The sequence below is a fragment of the Carlito syrichta genome, unplaced genomic scaffold (genome assembly GCF_000164805.1).
Source record: "Carlito syrichta isolate Samal-C Ts95f unplaced genomic scaffold, Tarsius_syrichta-2.0.1 Scaffold304629, whole genome shotgun sequence".
NCBI classification, from domain to species: domain Eukaryota; kingdom Metazoa; phylum Chordata; class Mammalia; order Primates; family Tarsiidae; genus Carlito; species Carlito syrichta.
In genome coordinates this window covers 782,978-798,316 of record NW_007248725.1, presented here as the reverse complement: position 1 = coordinate 798,316, position 15,339 = coordinate 782,978, and the positions used below count along the sequence as shown (strand labels likewise).

At 44.1% G+C, this 15,339-nt stretch overlaps 1 protein-coding gene across 1 annotated transcript in view; it reads right to left on the bottom strand.

Moving 5' to 3' along the window:
• The window catches only part of KLHL12 (kelch like family member 12), a 41,511-nt gene that overhangs the window by 17,212 nt on the left and 8,960 nt on the right, over window positions 1-15,339 (bottom strand). The window contains exons 2-6 of the mRNA XM_021713607.1: window positions 14,628-14,777; window positions 14,049-14,316; window positions 12,146-12,384; window positions 4,914-5,067; window positions 1,796-2,013 (exon numbers count right to left, since the gene is read on the bottom strand). Of these exons, the coding sequence (XP_021569282.1) occupies window positions 1,796-2,013; window positions 4,914-5,067; window positions 12,146-12,384; window positions 14,049-14,316; window positions 14,628-14,777 (1,029 nt within the window). The remainder of the gene's footprint in view (window positions 1-1,795; window positions 2,014-4,913; window positions 5,068-12,145; window positions 12,385-14,048; window positions 14,317-14,627; window positions 14,778-15,339) is intronic.

Sequence of the window (15,339 nt, the reverse complement as noted above, 5' to 3'; positions counted from 1 at the left end):
GCTGGGCTCTGGCAATCCTTCTGCCTCAGCCTTCCAAGTAGCTGGAACTACAGGCGCACGTTACCACACCCGGCTAATTTTTTGATTTATTGTAGAGCTGAGGTCTCACCAAGTCGCCCAGGCGGGTCTCGAACCCGCGGGCTCACGCAATCCACTCACCTCAGCCTCCCAAAGCACGGGCTTACAGGCTGAGCCACCGAGCCTGGCTAGCATTACTTCTTTAACATCCAGTTTTACCTGTCCCTTCCTTCCACCCCCTTGCACACTCATGAGGCAGTTATGATCTGGCTCCTGCATATGAAGATCCTCATTTCCAACCTTTGTCTCTTCCTTTTTGAAACACTTTTGGACAAGGTTTAGTCTTCTCCCTTCTATGTAATTTCCTTACTTTGTATACATTCATTCTCATGATACTCTATTACTTTTTTTTTTGTTTTTTTGAATCAGAGTCTCACTGCCTAGGCTGAAGTGCAGTAGCATGCTCACAGCCACTGCAGCCTCAACCTGCTCGGCCCAGGCGATCCTTCTGCCTCAGCCTTCCAAATAGGTGGAACGACAGGCCAAGCCACCATGCCCTGCTAATTTTTTGATTTATTGTAGAGATGAGATCTCACCAAGTTGCCCAGGCTGTTCTCGAACCCCTGAGCTCAGGCAATCCTCTTGCCTTGGCCTGCCAAAGTGCTGGGACTACAGCATGTCTGGTCTACTTTGTTTTTTAGAATCTGAGTCTCACTCTGTCACGCAGGCTGGAGTGCAGTGGCACAATCATGGCTCACTGCAGCCTTGACCTCCTGGACTCAAGCAATCGTTCTGCCTTAGTCTCCCAGGTAGCTAGCTGGCACTACAGGCATATGTCCCCAGACCTGGCTAATTTTGTTTTTTATTTTTAGAGACAAAGTCTTGCTACATTGCCTAGGTTGGTCTCATACTCCTGGGCTCAAGCAATCCTCTTCCCTTGGTCTCCCAAAGTGCTGAGATTACTGGCATAAACCACCATGCTGTACCTATTCTCATTATACCCTATTATACTTTTTTTTCTTTTTTCTTTTGAGTTGGAGTCTCACTCTGTCACCCAGATGGAGTACAATGGCTGCTCCCGGCCACCGCAGCCTCGACCTGCTGGGCTCCGGCAATTCTTTCGCCTCAGCCTTCCAAGTAGCTGGAATTACAGGCACGCGCTACCATGCCCAGCTAATTTTTGATTTATTGTAGAGATGAGGTCTCGCCAAGTTGCCCATGTGGGTCTCGAACCTGTGGGCTCAGGTAATCCACTCACCTCGGCCTCCCAAAATGCTGGGATTACAGGCTGAGCCACCGAGCCCAGCATAATTTTTTTTCTATATGTCTGTCTGTACTACTACACTGTGTATTCTCTGAAAGCAAGCCCTATATTTTACCCATTTTTGGATCTGTAGCACCTGGCATAGTAATTGCTACATAGGAGGATATTTTCAGTAAATGTTTGTGAAATGAGTGAATAGGTAATAGACAAGTGTTCTACAGAAATCTTTCCTCTTAATTTCTGCTGTTTTTTTCCCATGGGCTCATATCTGACTAATGCCATACTCTGTTTAATAGTGATTCTTAAACACTGCGATTGTATATCTAATTGAAGAAAACGGCGAACACCTCTTCATAAATACGCAAGTAAATGTGGCATATAATTTCATGGGGTTAATGAAACCCTTGGAGCCAATTCGGACACTTGATACAGAAACACAATAACTCCACCTGCTTTGCAAGTTTTGCAACTGTTCAGTCTTGAAGGAACCATAACACCAAGTGAAATCTATACCTGAATTTCATCGCACTTGATTAGTTTTTCCACCTCTCCTTGACTTAGAAGAATGAACTCTTCATGCTGTACCACTTCAGGAAAATGCTTCTGGCTAAAAACTTCAGCTGCTTGCATCAGGTCAACACAGTTGTGGGTTTCAGCAAAATCCCTGATACCCAGGCAATTAGAAGGGTCCAACTGACTTTCTAAGAACTCACAGCAGGCTTGCTTTACACCTAGAACAAACACAGGCAGTGAATACTTTAGGATACTTGGTCAGGTGTGAACTGGCCTATATTCTTGAATCTCAATATCTTCTCCATATGTTATTTTTAAATTTTATTATTATTTTTTCTGAGTTGGAGTGTTACTCTGTCACCCAGGCTGGAGTGCAGTGGCATGCTTATGGCCATTGCAACCTGCTAGGTCTAGGAGATCCTTCTGTCTCAGCCTTCCAAGTAGGCACACGTCACCAGTCCCAGCTAATTTTTTGCCCAGGCCGGTCTCAAACCCCTGGGCTCAGGCAATCCTCTCACCTTTGTCTCCCAAAGTGCTGGGATTACGGGTGTGAGCCACCATACCCGGCTTCTACATGTTATTGGAGGAACTTTTACTTGACAACTAAGAAACAGATTAGAAATTTTATGCTTAAGGAATTTACTTGGATGGATTTATAGTCTATCATACTCAGTGATCTATCACAGAAACAAAGAACTGAATAACACATGCTCTCACTCATAAATGGGTCCTGAACATTTATCACAACACCACAAGAGAGGGATTGACAGTAGTGGGATACTGCCAAAGGAGGTAGGAGGGGGCCCTTAACATCACTAAGAGTACGTGATCCTAAACCAGGGGAAGTAAAGACCAGTGGGAGGCCAAACTTCATCTGCATGTAGACCACATATGTACCTAATCCTGACTTGTACCCCACATCTTAAAAATAAAATAAAATTAAAAAAAAATTTTATGCTTAAGGAATTTAAATCCAATTTCTGGCTTCTGTACTATGTAACTTTCAGCAACACCTTGACAACTGTCTCTGCTTCATTTTAAAAATGAATATAGCAAGATGAACTATTTCCAGGGACACTGGCATGATTAAACAACAATGCCTATAAAATTCTCGGGAACCAAGCTATAAAACCAATTACTAATTCAGCATCATGCACCTATTTTTCTACTCTACATGAAAACTTACTAAAGGATTCCAGTTGGCTGGGCTCGGTGGGTCAGCCTGTAATCCCAGCACTTTGGGAGGCCGAGGCAGATGGATTGCCTTGAATCTGAGTTCAAGACCAGCCTGGGCAACTTGGTGAGACCCCCGTCTCTACAATAAACAAATTTTTAAAAAGTCGGGTGTGGTAGCATGTGCCTGTAGTTCCAGGTACTTGGAAGGTTGAGGTGGAAGGGTCGCCTGAGCCCAGCAGGTCAATGCTGGGGTGGCCATGAGTGTGCCACTGCATTCCAGCCTAGGCGACAGAGTGAGACTCCAACTCAAACAAAAAAAAAAAAAAGAAGAAGATTCCAGTAAATGAAAAACAAAAAATAACAACAATCTTACATTTCTCCAGTTGAAAATTTCAGACTATAAATTTAATTTTCTAACTATGCACTAATGCAAAAACTTCACTGTTTAAATCATGTACTAAAAACTAAAAATGTGTCAGCCAGGCAGGGTGGTTCATGACTGCAATCCCAGCACTTTGGGAGGCAGAGGCAAGAGGACTGCCTGGGTCCAGGGGTTCAAGACCAGCCTGGGCAACTTGGCGGGATCTCATCTCTACAATAAATCAAAAAATTAGCCGGGCATGGTGGTACATGCCTATAGTTCCAGCTACTTGCAAGGATCACCTGAGCCCAGCAGGTCAAGGTTGTGGTGGCCGTAAGCATGCTATCACACTCCAGCCTGGGCAGAAGAGTGAGACTCTGACTCAAAAAAACTACAAATGGGCTGGGCATGGTGGGTTAGCCTGTAATCCCAGCACTTTGGGAGCCCATGGGTTCGAGGCCAGCCCAGCAGCTTGGCGAGATCTAGTCTCTACAATAAAATAAAAAATAGCCGGGTGTGGTAGTGTGCGTTGTAGTTCCGGCTACTCGGAAGGTTGAAGCGGAAGGATCACCAGGACCCAGAAGTTCAACACTGGGGTGGCCGTGAATGTGCGTGCCACTGCACTCCACCCAGGGTGAAAGAGTGAGACTCCAACTCAAAAAAAAAAAAAAAACCTGCAAATGTTTCAATTATGTGTATATAAGTACTGAAAATAATAAAAATATAATTGAATGTTAAAAAAGACAGACAAGGAACTGGCAGACCATCTCTAATACTGCAAAAATTTTAAACTTAGATATTTTACATGATTCAAAAAATTTATAGACAAATAGATCTACCATGAAAAAATCCCCCTAGCCTCCCTATCAACCTAGCCTTTTAGTGGCCAGGTAGATAAAAAGTATCCATGTAGGTAATGAATAGTATTCGTTTATTTCCTTACAGGGTTATTATATACATGTATATAGGAAAATGCATAATTTCCCCTCCTCAATTTTTTTTTTAACAGAAAAGGTGAAAATGCTTTGTTTAAAGAGTCAAATACTCATATTTGGAGAAGTTCCATTATATTGCTAAGACATCTGATCTTTTACTGCTCAAAAAGACAAAAACCATGGCCAGTAAACATGAGCATCCATAGTCTGTCTCCATACATGGTCTGTCTCCACAACATGATTAAGTTGACACTACTAATTTTAAACATTTCCAGGGTTACTTTTTTGTTGTTTGTTTGTTTGGTATTTTTTTTTTTTTTGAGTTGGAGTCTCACTTCTGTCGCCCAGGCTGGAGTGCAGTAGTACGCTGCTAATGGCCACTGTAGTCTCGACCAGCTGGGCTCAGGTGATCCTTCCACCTCAGCCATCCAAGTAACTGGAAGCCTGCCATCATGCCTGGCTAATTTTTTGATTTATTGTAGATACAAGGTCTCGTCAAGTTGCCCTGGCTGGTTTTGAACCCTTGGGCTCAAGCAATCCTCTTGCCTCCGCCTCCCAAAGTGCTGGGATTACAGGTGTTACCCACCATGCCTGGTGTTTTAGGGCTACTTATGGCATAAATAATAGCAGCTTTTAATATCTGTACCTTTCAGCTGAAGCAGACAGGCTGCAGGGAGCAGTTCTTGTACATTCTCCACTGTCACATGTACTGTTTCTGTGTACACAAAGTCCAACAGGATTTCCATGGTAGAGGAAGTTAAACCCTGGATATCAACATAAGGTTTCCCCTTCTCTGAAAGCTGAAAATTCAAAGGGTATAAAAGAATGGTGGTTATAATTCTACTAGATAAAGGTAGAATCTCATATCCAAGAGATTAAAATGATATTAATATTAATTGAATATGTGTGTGCATATATTTTTTTCTTTTTTGAGTTAGAGTTTCACTGTCACCCAGGTTGGAGTGCAGTGGCACACTCACAGGCATTACAGCCTTCATCTGCTAGGCTCAGGTGATCCTTCCACCTCAACCTTCCAAGTAGCTGGAACTACAGGCATATGCCATCACACCTAGCCAATTTTTCTTGATTTACTGTAGAGACAAAATCTCACCAAATTGCCCAGGCTGGTCTCAAACCCCTGGGCTCAGGCATCCTCTTGCCTCAGCCTCCCAAAGTGCTCGGATTACAGGCATAATTCATGGCGCCCAGCCAAATACATATCTTTAAAAATTATGATCTATTTTGTTTAATTTGTATAAAGCAAATATAGCATATATTTGTAGCTTTTCAAATGGGTTGGGTTGTTATCTGTAACTTAGGGGTACATAGTAGGTGGCACCTTCCTGGAATAAAATTTTTCAGTGAATAATTTAAAGTCAATTCATAGCCAGGCGTGGTAGGGCAAGCCTGTAGTTCCAGTCACTTGGAAGGCTGAGGTGCAAGGATCGCCGGAGCCCAGCAGGTCGAGGCTGCAGTAGCCGGCAGCGGCCACTGCACTCCAGTCTGGGTGACAGAGACTCCAACTCAAAGAATAAAAAATAAAAATAAAAAAAATAATAAAAAGTCAATTCATAATAAAACAAACATAGATGTATTATAGAACAGAATGCAAAGTTCCATGAACATACCACCAGTGTTCATGAAATTTTAGGATAAAATACAAGATTTCAAAGAAATGTCATGCTTGCCGGGCTTGGTGGCTCAGCCTGTAATCCCACGCTTTGGGAGTCCATGGGGTTCGAGACCCGCCTGGGCAACTTGGCGAGACCTCATCTCTACAATAAATCAAAAAATTAGCCGGGCGTGGTAGCACACACCTGTAGTTCCAGCTACTTGGAAGGCTAAGGCGGAAGGATCGCCAGAGCCCAGCAGGTCGAAGCTGCAATGGCCGGGAGCAGCCACTGCACTCCAGTCTGGGCAACTGAGTGAGACTCCAACTCAAAAAAAAAAAGAAATGTCATGCTTGTAGAGGATCCATTGGGCTACAGTTCCAGATTCTCCAGATTACCTGGTTCCTATAATCTGTCCTTAGACCACATTTGGCAATAATGAAAGAGAACATGCAGGTCATCCTAAGGGACTTTCTTATGTAACACCTTCTGAATACAACTGAAATGTCTGATACTTTTTCAAAATATTGAGTTGACTCAATTTGGGGACTAATTGCTAGTAGTATATTTAGTCTAAACTATTTCCTTGAAGTTATGGGTATTGATGAGGCCAGATAATCATAGAAAACTGTTTAGCTAAGAGTCCTTACTTTACAAGAAAGTAAACTATCTGAAAACTGATTACCTTAAGAAAATTTTACTAGATCTTAGCCACCAAGCCGAGCCAATTGCTCTAAATTATTACATAATGAGATTGTTTCCATATTTAAACTAAATGAGGGGAATATCATTTGTAGAATGAGAACCTTCTGGAATACAACACTTGAGCTGAATGTATTTAACATGTTGGAACAACAATCGTGAATACTTAAATGGTGTTAAATGTAAATAAAACCTAATTTTTTTTTCAAAATGATGTGCTAGTGACTTTTCTACTGTTAGGGATTGATTTTGTTGTTGGCTTTGGTAGAGAATGCTTTTTGATTGTTCTCGAGCTTATAGGGAAATCAAAGTGATAAAAACCATTTAGTTTGTAATGGAGGTACACTGTAGTTTTGAATAATATGAATCTCTAAACTAAGATCTAGTAAGCCAGGCTCGGTGGCTCAACCTGTAATCCCGCGCCTTGGGAGGCTGAGGTGAGTGGACTGCCTGAACTCACGGGTTCGAGACCCGCCTGGGCAACTTGGCGAGACCTCATCTCTACAATAAATCAAAAAATTAGCTGGGTGTGGTAGCATGAGCCTGTAGTTCCAGCTACTTGGAAGGCTGAGGTGGAAGGATCGCCGGGAGCGGCCACTGCACTCCAGTCTGGGCGACAGAGTGAGACTCCAACTAAAAATAAGTAAATACATAAATAATTTAGAGCAATTATACAGTTCACATTTATATTTTGGTTTAGCCGGGCTCGGTGGCTCAGCCTATAATCCCTCGCTTGGGGAGGCTGAGGTGAGTGGATTGCCTAAGCCCGCAGATTTGAGACCCGCCTGGGCAACTTGGCAAGACCTCGTCTCTACAATAAATAAAAAATTAGCCGGGTGTAGTAGCGCGCCTGTAGTTCCAGCTACTTGCAAGGATGAGGCGGAAGGATCACTGGGGCCTAGCAGGGCGAGGTTGCGGTGGCCAGGAGCGTGCCACTGCACTCCAGTCTGGGCACAGAGTGACACTCCAACTCAAAGAAATAAAAATAGAAAAGAAAACTAAGCCTAGAATATAGGTCTTTGTACCCTCTTCCTTATACCAATTACTCTTAAAAATACAAACAAAACCATCTGGTATCTTCTTGCCTGATCTTAGGTTTTCAAGAAGGAAATCATCACTGATGGGGAAAAAAAATTAAAGACAGACTAATCTTTTTCTTTTTTTTTTTTTTTGAGTTGGAGTCTCACTCAGTTGCCCAGACTGGAGTGCAGTGGCCACTCACGGCCACTGCAGCCTCCACCCGCTGGGCTCTGGCAATCCTTCCACCTCAGCCTTCCAAGTGGCTGGAACTACAGGCATGTGCTACCATGCCCAGCTAATTTTTGATTTATTGTAGAGACGAGGTCTCGCCAAGTTGCCCAGGTGGGTCTCGAACCCAGGGGCTCAGGCAGTCCACTCACCTCAGCCTCCCAAAGGCATGGGATTACAGGCTGAGCCACCGAGCCCGGCTGACTAATCTTTTTCAAGCTGACTTTTTTTCAGGACATACAATATATAGTTAGCAGTCTTCAGTCCTAGTCCATTTCATACTCAGCAATTACAGGATGAAACTCTCCTTACTCAGTTAAATGCCAACTGTCTTTGGTGCTCTCGGGCAGATATCATGGAGGACAGTATAGGACAAGGATCTACAATGTTATATATATTACACAAGATCATTTAAAAATTAGCCTGGATTAGCTGGAATGACCTGTAAGGTTTCTATGTTTTTCCTACCAGCCACATAACTGAGCACTAGCTCACAGCATCATAAACTGCACCAGCTTTAAAATTAGACTGTAGAATATAAAATCCATATTTCAGAGGCTGAGGAGGTACAATCGTTAAAAAACGGTTTGGGAGCCAGGCTTGGTGGCTCAGCCTGTAATCCCGCACCTTTGGGAGGCTGAGGTGAGTGGATCGCCTGAGCCCGCGGGTTCGAGACTCGCCTAGGCAACTTGGCAAGACCTCATCCCTACAATAAATCAAAAATTAGCTGGGCATGGTAACACATGCCTGTAGTTCCAGCTACTTGGAAGGCTGAGGCGGAAGGATCGCCGGAGCCCAGCGGGTAGAGGCTGCGGTGGCCAGGAGCGACCACTGCACTCCAGTCTGGGCAACAGAGTGAGACTCCAACTCAAAAAAAAAAAAAAAGGTTTGGGTTTTAGAGTTAGAAAATATAGGATTAAATCCCACTTCTACTGCTTACAAGTCATGTGGCTTTGGCAAGTCATTTAATATGGGAGATCTTGTTCCTTCATTTGTGAAATGAGATGTTAATACCTACCTCTAGGTATTAGTGTAAGTGAGATATGTATAACAACCATGAAGCACAGTACCTGGCCCATAAAAGATAGATATCAGTATTATGATACACCTCTCCTATTCTGATCCAGCAGCAACATCTTAACTAAGGTGATGGAATTAACTAAAAAAAAAATACTGGTGGTTAAAAAAACTTTTTAAAAAAGTGTTATGCTGGGCTCGGTGGCTCAGCCTGTAATCCTGCGCCTTTGGGAAGCTGAGGTGAGTGGATTGCCTGAGCCCGCAGGTTCGAGACCCGCCTGGGCAGGTGAGATCTCATCTCTACAATAAATCAAAAAAATTAGCCGGGCGTGGTAGCGTGTGCCTGTAATTCCAGCTACTCGGAAGGCTGAGGCGGAAGGATCGCCGGCGCCCAGCAGGTCGAGGCTGCAGTGGCCGGGAGCGGCCACTGCACTCCAGTCGGGTGACAGAGTGAGACTCCAACTTAAAAAAAAAAAAAAAAGTGTTATAATGAAATATTTCAAGCCGGGTGTAGTGGCTCAAGCCTGTAATCCCAGCACTTTGAAAGGCTGAGGTGAGAGGACTGCCCGGGCCCACGGGTTCAAGACCAGACTGGGCAACTTGGCGAGACTTCATCTCTACAATAAAAATAAAAATAAAAAAAATTAGCCAGGCATGATAGCATGCACCTGTAGTTCCGGCTACTTGGAAGTCTGAGGTGGAAGGATTGCCTGAGCCGAGCAGGTTAACACAGGGGTGCCATGAGTGTGCCACTGCACTCCAGCCTGAGTAACAAAGTGAGACTCCAACTCAAAAAAAAAAAAGAAAAACAACAACCTAGAAAGGTGAGGTTGTGACAGAGGTGAGAGAGAGATGGCTGTGGTCAAAGATGGTAGTTTTAGGCTGGGCGTGGTGGCTCACACTTTTAATCCCAGCACTTTGGGAGGCCAAGGCAAAGGGATAGCTTGAGCCCAATCTGGGTAACATAGTAAGACCTCCTCTCCACAAAAAAAATTTTAAAAATTAGCCTGGCATGGTGGTGTGTGCCTGTAGTCACAGTTACTCAAGAGGCTAAGGCAGAAGGATTGCCTGAGCCCTGCAGGTCGAAGCTGCTGTGAGCTGTGATCGTGCCACCACTCCAGCCTAGGCAACAGAATGAGATTCCAACTCAAAAATGAAAACAAAGACCAAAAAAAATAGAAATATTTCAGGTATATGAATAAGTATAAATTACACAATAAGCACTGGTAGATCCACCACTAAGCTTTCAAAAAAAAATAAAGATTATTTATTTGTCTGTTTTTAAAATTAGACTTGGGATCTCAAAAAACAAAAACTTGCAGTTTTCTCTTCTGTTCAGTTTTTTTTTTTTTTTTTTTTTGAGTTGGAGTCTCACTCAGTCACCCAGACTAGAGTGCAGTGAACGCTCCCGGCCACCGCAGCCTCGACCTGCTGGGCTCCAGCGATCCTTCCGCCTCAGTGTTCCAAGTAGCTGGAACTACAGGCATGCGCTACCACGCCCGGCTGATTTTTTTTTTTTTTTATTTATTGTAGAGATGAGGTCTCACAAAGTTGCCCAGGCGGGTCTCAAACCCGCGGGCTCAGGCAATTCACTCATCTCAGCCTCCCAAAGGCGTGGGATTACAGGCTGAGCCACCGAGCACAGCTCTGTTCAGCTTTCTAAGAGTACCTCATAATATATTCAGCAGCCCTACTCTACAAGTCAAGTATTCTATCAGACAATTACTAAGTAGCTTTTTCTAAAACTTTGAGAGCACTGCCCTTACTCTTGTCAAGCCAACCTTTCTCCAATTACCTTTGTTAAGTGCTTAAGAGTCAGCATCTTTTCTCAAGTTATATCCTTTATACCTATACAGTCATTCATTAAATCCTTTTTCATTTGAAATTGCTCTGAAATCTACACTGGTAGAATGGATGTTGATTTTTTTTTTACATATTGTTAGGAGGAGTGGGATGAGGTCTGAATCCTACTCCTCTTTCCTTCCTTCCTCCCTATCCTCCAGGTAGTCACTTAAAATTTTTATACTTTAGGAGAAAAACTAGTAGGCAAATTTAAAAAACAGTAAGTAAATCTAATAGCTGGTATTTTTTTTTTTTTTTTTTTGAGTTGGAGTCTCACTCTGTCGCTCAGACTGGAGCGCAGTGGCACGCTCCTGGCCACTGCAGCTTCGACCTGCTGGGCTCCGGCGATCCTTCCGCCTCAGCCTTCCAAGCAGCTGGAACTATAGGCGTGCGCTACCAAGCCCTGCTAATTTTTTGATTTATTGTAGAGATGAGGTCTTGCCAAGTTGCCCTGGCGGGTCTTGAACCTGCGGGCTCAGGCAATCCACTCACCTCAGCCTCCCAAAGTGCAGGATTACAGGCTGAGCCACCGAGCCCAGCTGATATTTGTGTTTTATTACACACTAGACACTATTCTAAACACTTTAAATGTTATTTTCTCAATCTTCACAATAACCACGTGTTCTTATATATTACCATTATCCCTAATTTAAAGATAAGGAGGCAGGGCTCACTGGCTCAGCCTGTAATCCCAGCACTTTGGTAGGCTGAGGCGAGTGGACTGCCTAAGCCCACGGATTCGAAACCAGTCGGGGCAACTTGGCGAGATCTCGTCTCTACAGTAAATCAAAGATTAGCCAGGTGTGGCAGTGCATGCCTGTAGTTCCCGCTACTTGGAAGGCTGAGGAAGAAGGATTGCCGGAGCCCAGCAGGTAGACGCTGGGGAGGCCGTGAGTGTGCCACGACACTATAGCCTAGGTGACAGAGTGAGACTCCAACTCAAAAAATAAATAAATAAATAAAAATAAAGATGAGGAAATTATGACATAAGTCATGTAGCATATCTTACCTAGAACTAACCTGCCCGTTTAACCACCATACTATAAGAATTCACTCTTTTTTTATTTTTATTTTTGAGTTGGAATCTCACTCTGTCGCCCAGACTGGAGTGCAGTGGCACGCTCCCAGCCACTGCAGCCTCGACTTGCTGGGCTCCAGTGATCCTTCCACCTCAGCCCTCCAAGTAGATGGAACTACAGGTGTGCACTACCATGCCCAGCTAGTTTTTGATTTATTGTAGAGATAAGGTCTCGCCAAGTTGCCTGGGCGGGTCTCAAACCCGTGGACTCAAGCAATCCACCTACCTCGGCCTCCCAAAGTGCTGGGATTACAGGCTGAGCCACCGCACCCAGCCAAGAACTCACTTTTATCAAACTTCTACTATTTTATTCAGCAAAATTAGACAGCTACAAGGTTCTATGTGTGAGTTTCATTTGTGTGGTGCTAACTTACCACTTACCTCACTAGTGAACATGGCACAGAAGTAATCGCTACAGGCAGCCAGCACAATCCGATGGGCAGGAAAGTCTTTCTGCTCTACCCTCAGTGTCACATCACAGAGAGTATTGCTCTTCCTGAGAGAGTTCATTGAATTGAGGATGGATTTAGCATGAGTATTTGTCATTATGTCTTTGGGGGCCATAATGCCTTCCTTAAGCAATGTAGAAAAAGAACAAATGCAGTTCTTAGGCTCTGCAAATACAAGAGGGGGAAAAAAATGAGCATATCTGAAGAAATCAGGGAAACCCAGCATATTTAATTAGCTTTACAAATTAAAGAACTAAAAAGAGGTTGCCTCAGATCCAAATATCCACAAGCAGAGGGCACGCCTATCCCCGGCACCACCGTCACAATCTAGTCACTATTACAAGTAAAAGTTACCTCTTCTTCCTCTGAATTCTTATATCATCGAGTACTCCCACCACTTGACATTTATTACAATCAATGCTGAACTATACACGTCCTATATAACTTCACAAGATTCTAATTTCAAATAACAAAATGCTTTGAAAAAATAAAATTTCCTAAAGGTATAGTATCACTACTATTTAATATCCATAAACCCAGAACTTTGGGAGGCCAAGGTAGGAGTATCGCTGAGGTTCCAGTGAGCTATAATTGCACCTCGCACTACACTCTGGGCAACAGAATGAGATCCTATCTCTAGAAAAAAAATTACATATATACATATCCATAGGAAGATAAGAATTTAGAGAGTGAGGGCCCTGCTTTATATATTTTTTCTATCATAGAAGATACACAATGTCTGCTAAGTGAATTTAAGAAAAATTGGATATTAAACTTAGAGCAAGAAAGGCCAGCCAGTGAAAATGAACTTTTTTTCTAAAGAACTATGCAAAGAATTGTTATGATGACTTCCAAATATATCTGAATTTCTTCTTAAAATGAAACTTCAATTGAGGACCCAGTACCTACACTGAATAGTGAAAACCATGCAAACTATTTATGGACTTTCACTTGCTTAAGCTATTGAAGATCAGGAGGGCATGCCTACTTTATATTAGGAAATGTCCATCATTGCTATCAATATTGAAATCCACAACTTTCTAAAATGATGCAAGGGAGGGGGGAAATCAACTGTGGTCTTCAAAAGTCCACAATTCACAAATAACTTTTCAATAGGAAAAATGAGTCCCTAAATTCTCATCTACTTTTGTCTATAGTTTGAATATTACTGTTAGCCTTCAAGATAAGCCCCCCAACAACTCTGGAAGACCCACTTTACAGAAAAAGGGGGTGACTCATCAAAGAATGTGATGTTTTCCAAAAGATTTCCCTTAAGTTAACTTAGTTTCAACTTTGGGGATGTAAGAAAGGGCTTAACAAATGTCCATTTACTGTTAACATATTCTGGGGGTTACCACTGGCCTCAGCCTATGACTGGGCTTTACAGCTTCAGTGTCAAAAATGACGGTAACCTTAATGCCGAAAGGTCTTTCTTCTTGGGGACTCCTCACCATGCAAAGTGTCAGCACATCCTTCACCCTCATCTTTCCGAAGTGATCTAATCTAGAATTCCCGTTATCATCTGAATCGAGGAGTTCTACTACGGGAGAATGGGGCGGGGGAGGGGTATAAAATTCTGGAAAGACTAAATTCTAGAGAAAGAAACGAGGTTCTCCTGACATCACCACGCATGCAGCTGGCACTGCCAGGTGGAGGTACTGAAGAGGCGCAACTCGGAGGGGAGGTGAGAGGGCGCTCGACCAGATGCCCCCAGCCTTCCTACTCTCGGGTGTCTCTCCCGTTCCGCAGGGAGACAAGGATGGGGGAAGGGCCATAACCCCGAATGGAGGGGTAGGAAGGAAAGGGCTGACAGCCACAACCATCGCGCAACTCACCTCCGCTCCCGGCCCCACCCAGCCGCGCCAGGCCCGTCCCCTGCCCGTGGGTGGTGCGCGGGGCTAGCAGGCGGCTCGGGAGAAGCCCAAGCGCCGCCGCCGCCCGGAGCCGGAGGCTCTGGAGCCGTCTGGGCTCTAGACCCCCGCGGCCGCGCGACGTGATGACGTAATGCGGCGCAAGGGCCGCCCTCCTCCCCCCTTGGGTCTGCATCACGTGGGGAGTGATGTCACGTGACCCGCATGTACGCGTGCGCCTGGCTTCCGAACTCTACGAGGGAGCCGGAGAGAAAAAGGTTGGAAGTGGGGTAGAGTGGGATCCGACAGGGAGTGGGAAGGCGGGAGGGCAGGAAGGGGGAGGGATTTACAGCTCTACTGCTCGGTGACTGGCTGAGGCTGAATTTCTACCCACTCCTCACGTAGCAGGGCGGATCGAGAGTATGCTAAAGCTTTATGTGCTAAGGATTTGATTGCAGAAATGACGTTTTACCTGCCAGGTAATTGGGAGTGCTTTCACATCGAGAAAACCCGCATAGTCTTAGTATTTCTTAAAGTACCTTATTCACAATGGCCTTTTCAGACCGACCAACGCTGTGATGCGTATCCTCTGAGGCCTGCAATCACAGCGTTCTCTGCATCATAATGGGGCCTACCATCATCTCCAGGTGATATTACTTCTTTGATTCCACGGCAATTAATTGGAAGGACCTTGTGGCCTCTAGAAGTTGGACACTGTGAGGGAAATAGCAAAGAAGTCCCAGAAGTCCTTATCGCCACTATTCATTCCTCTTCTGCTGACTTTTCACCAGGTTATGGGCGCTGAAGGTTCAGTTTAATAATTTTGGTACTGATTTTGGCGCAACCTTAACTGGCAGGAAAGGAAAAGAGTTTCATTGGTTCGGCTTATGTGGCTGACCAAACTAGATAAATGTATTTGGTTAGACCATTTTCCTCTGTGGGGCCTTTGATTATTAAGGATAATAAAACAATAGCCTAGTGGTCAGCACTCTAATTTTACATAGCATTCCCATCTTCCAATCATATCTTTCTGATCTAAAACTGTCCCTAATTTACACATTGTGGAGGGAGTGTAGGACTAATATATAAATTCCACTAGGGCATTTTAGAAATATTCATCAAAATTATGAATGCAGATATGCTTTAACAGCGATTTATTTTATTTATTTTTTGAGTTGGAGTTTCACTGACCCCCCAGACTGGAGTGCAGTGGCACGCTCCCGGCCACCGCAGCCTTGACCTGCTGGGCTCCAGTGATCCTTCCGCCTCAGCCTTC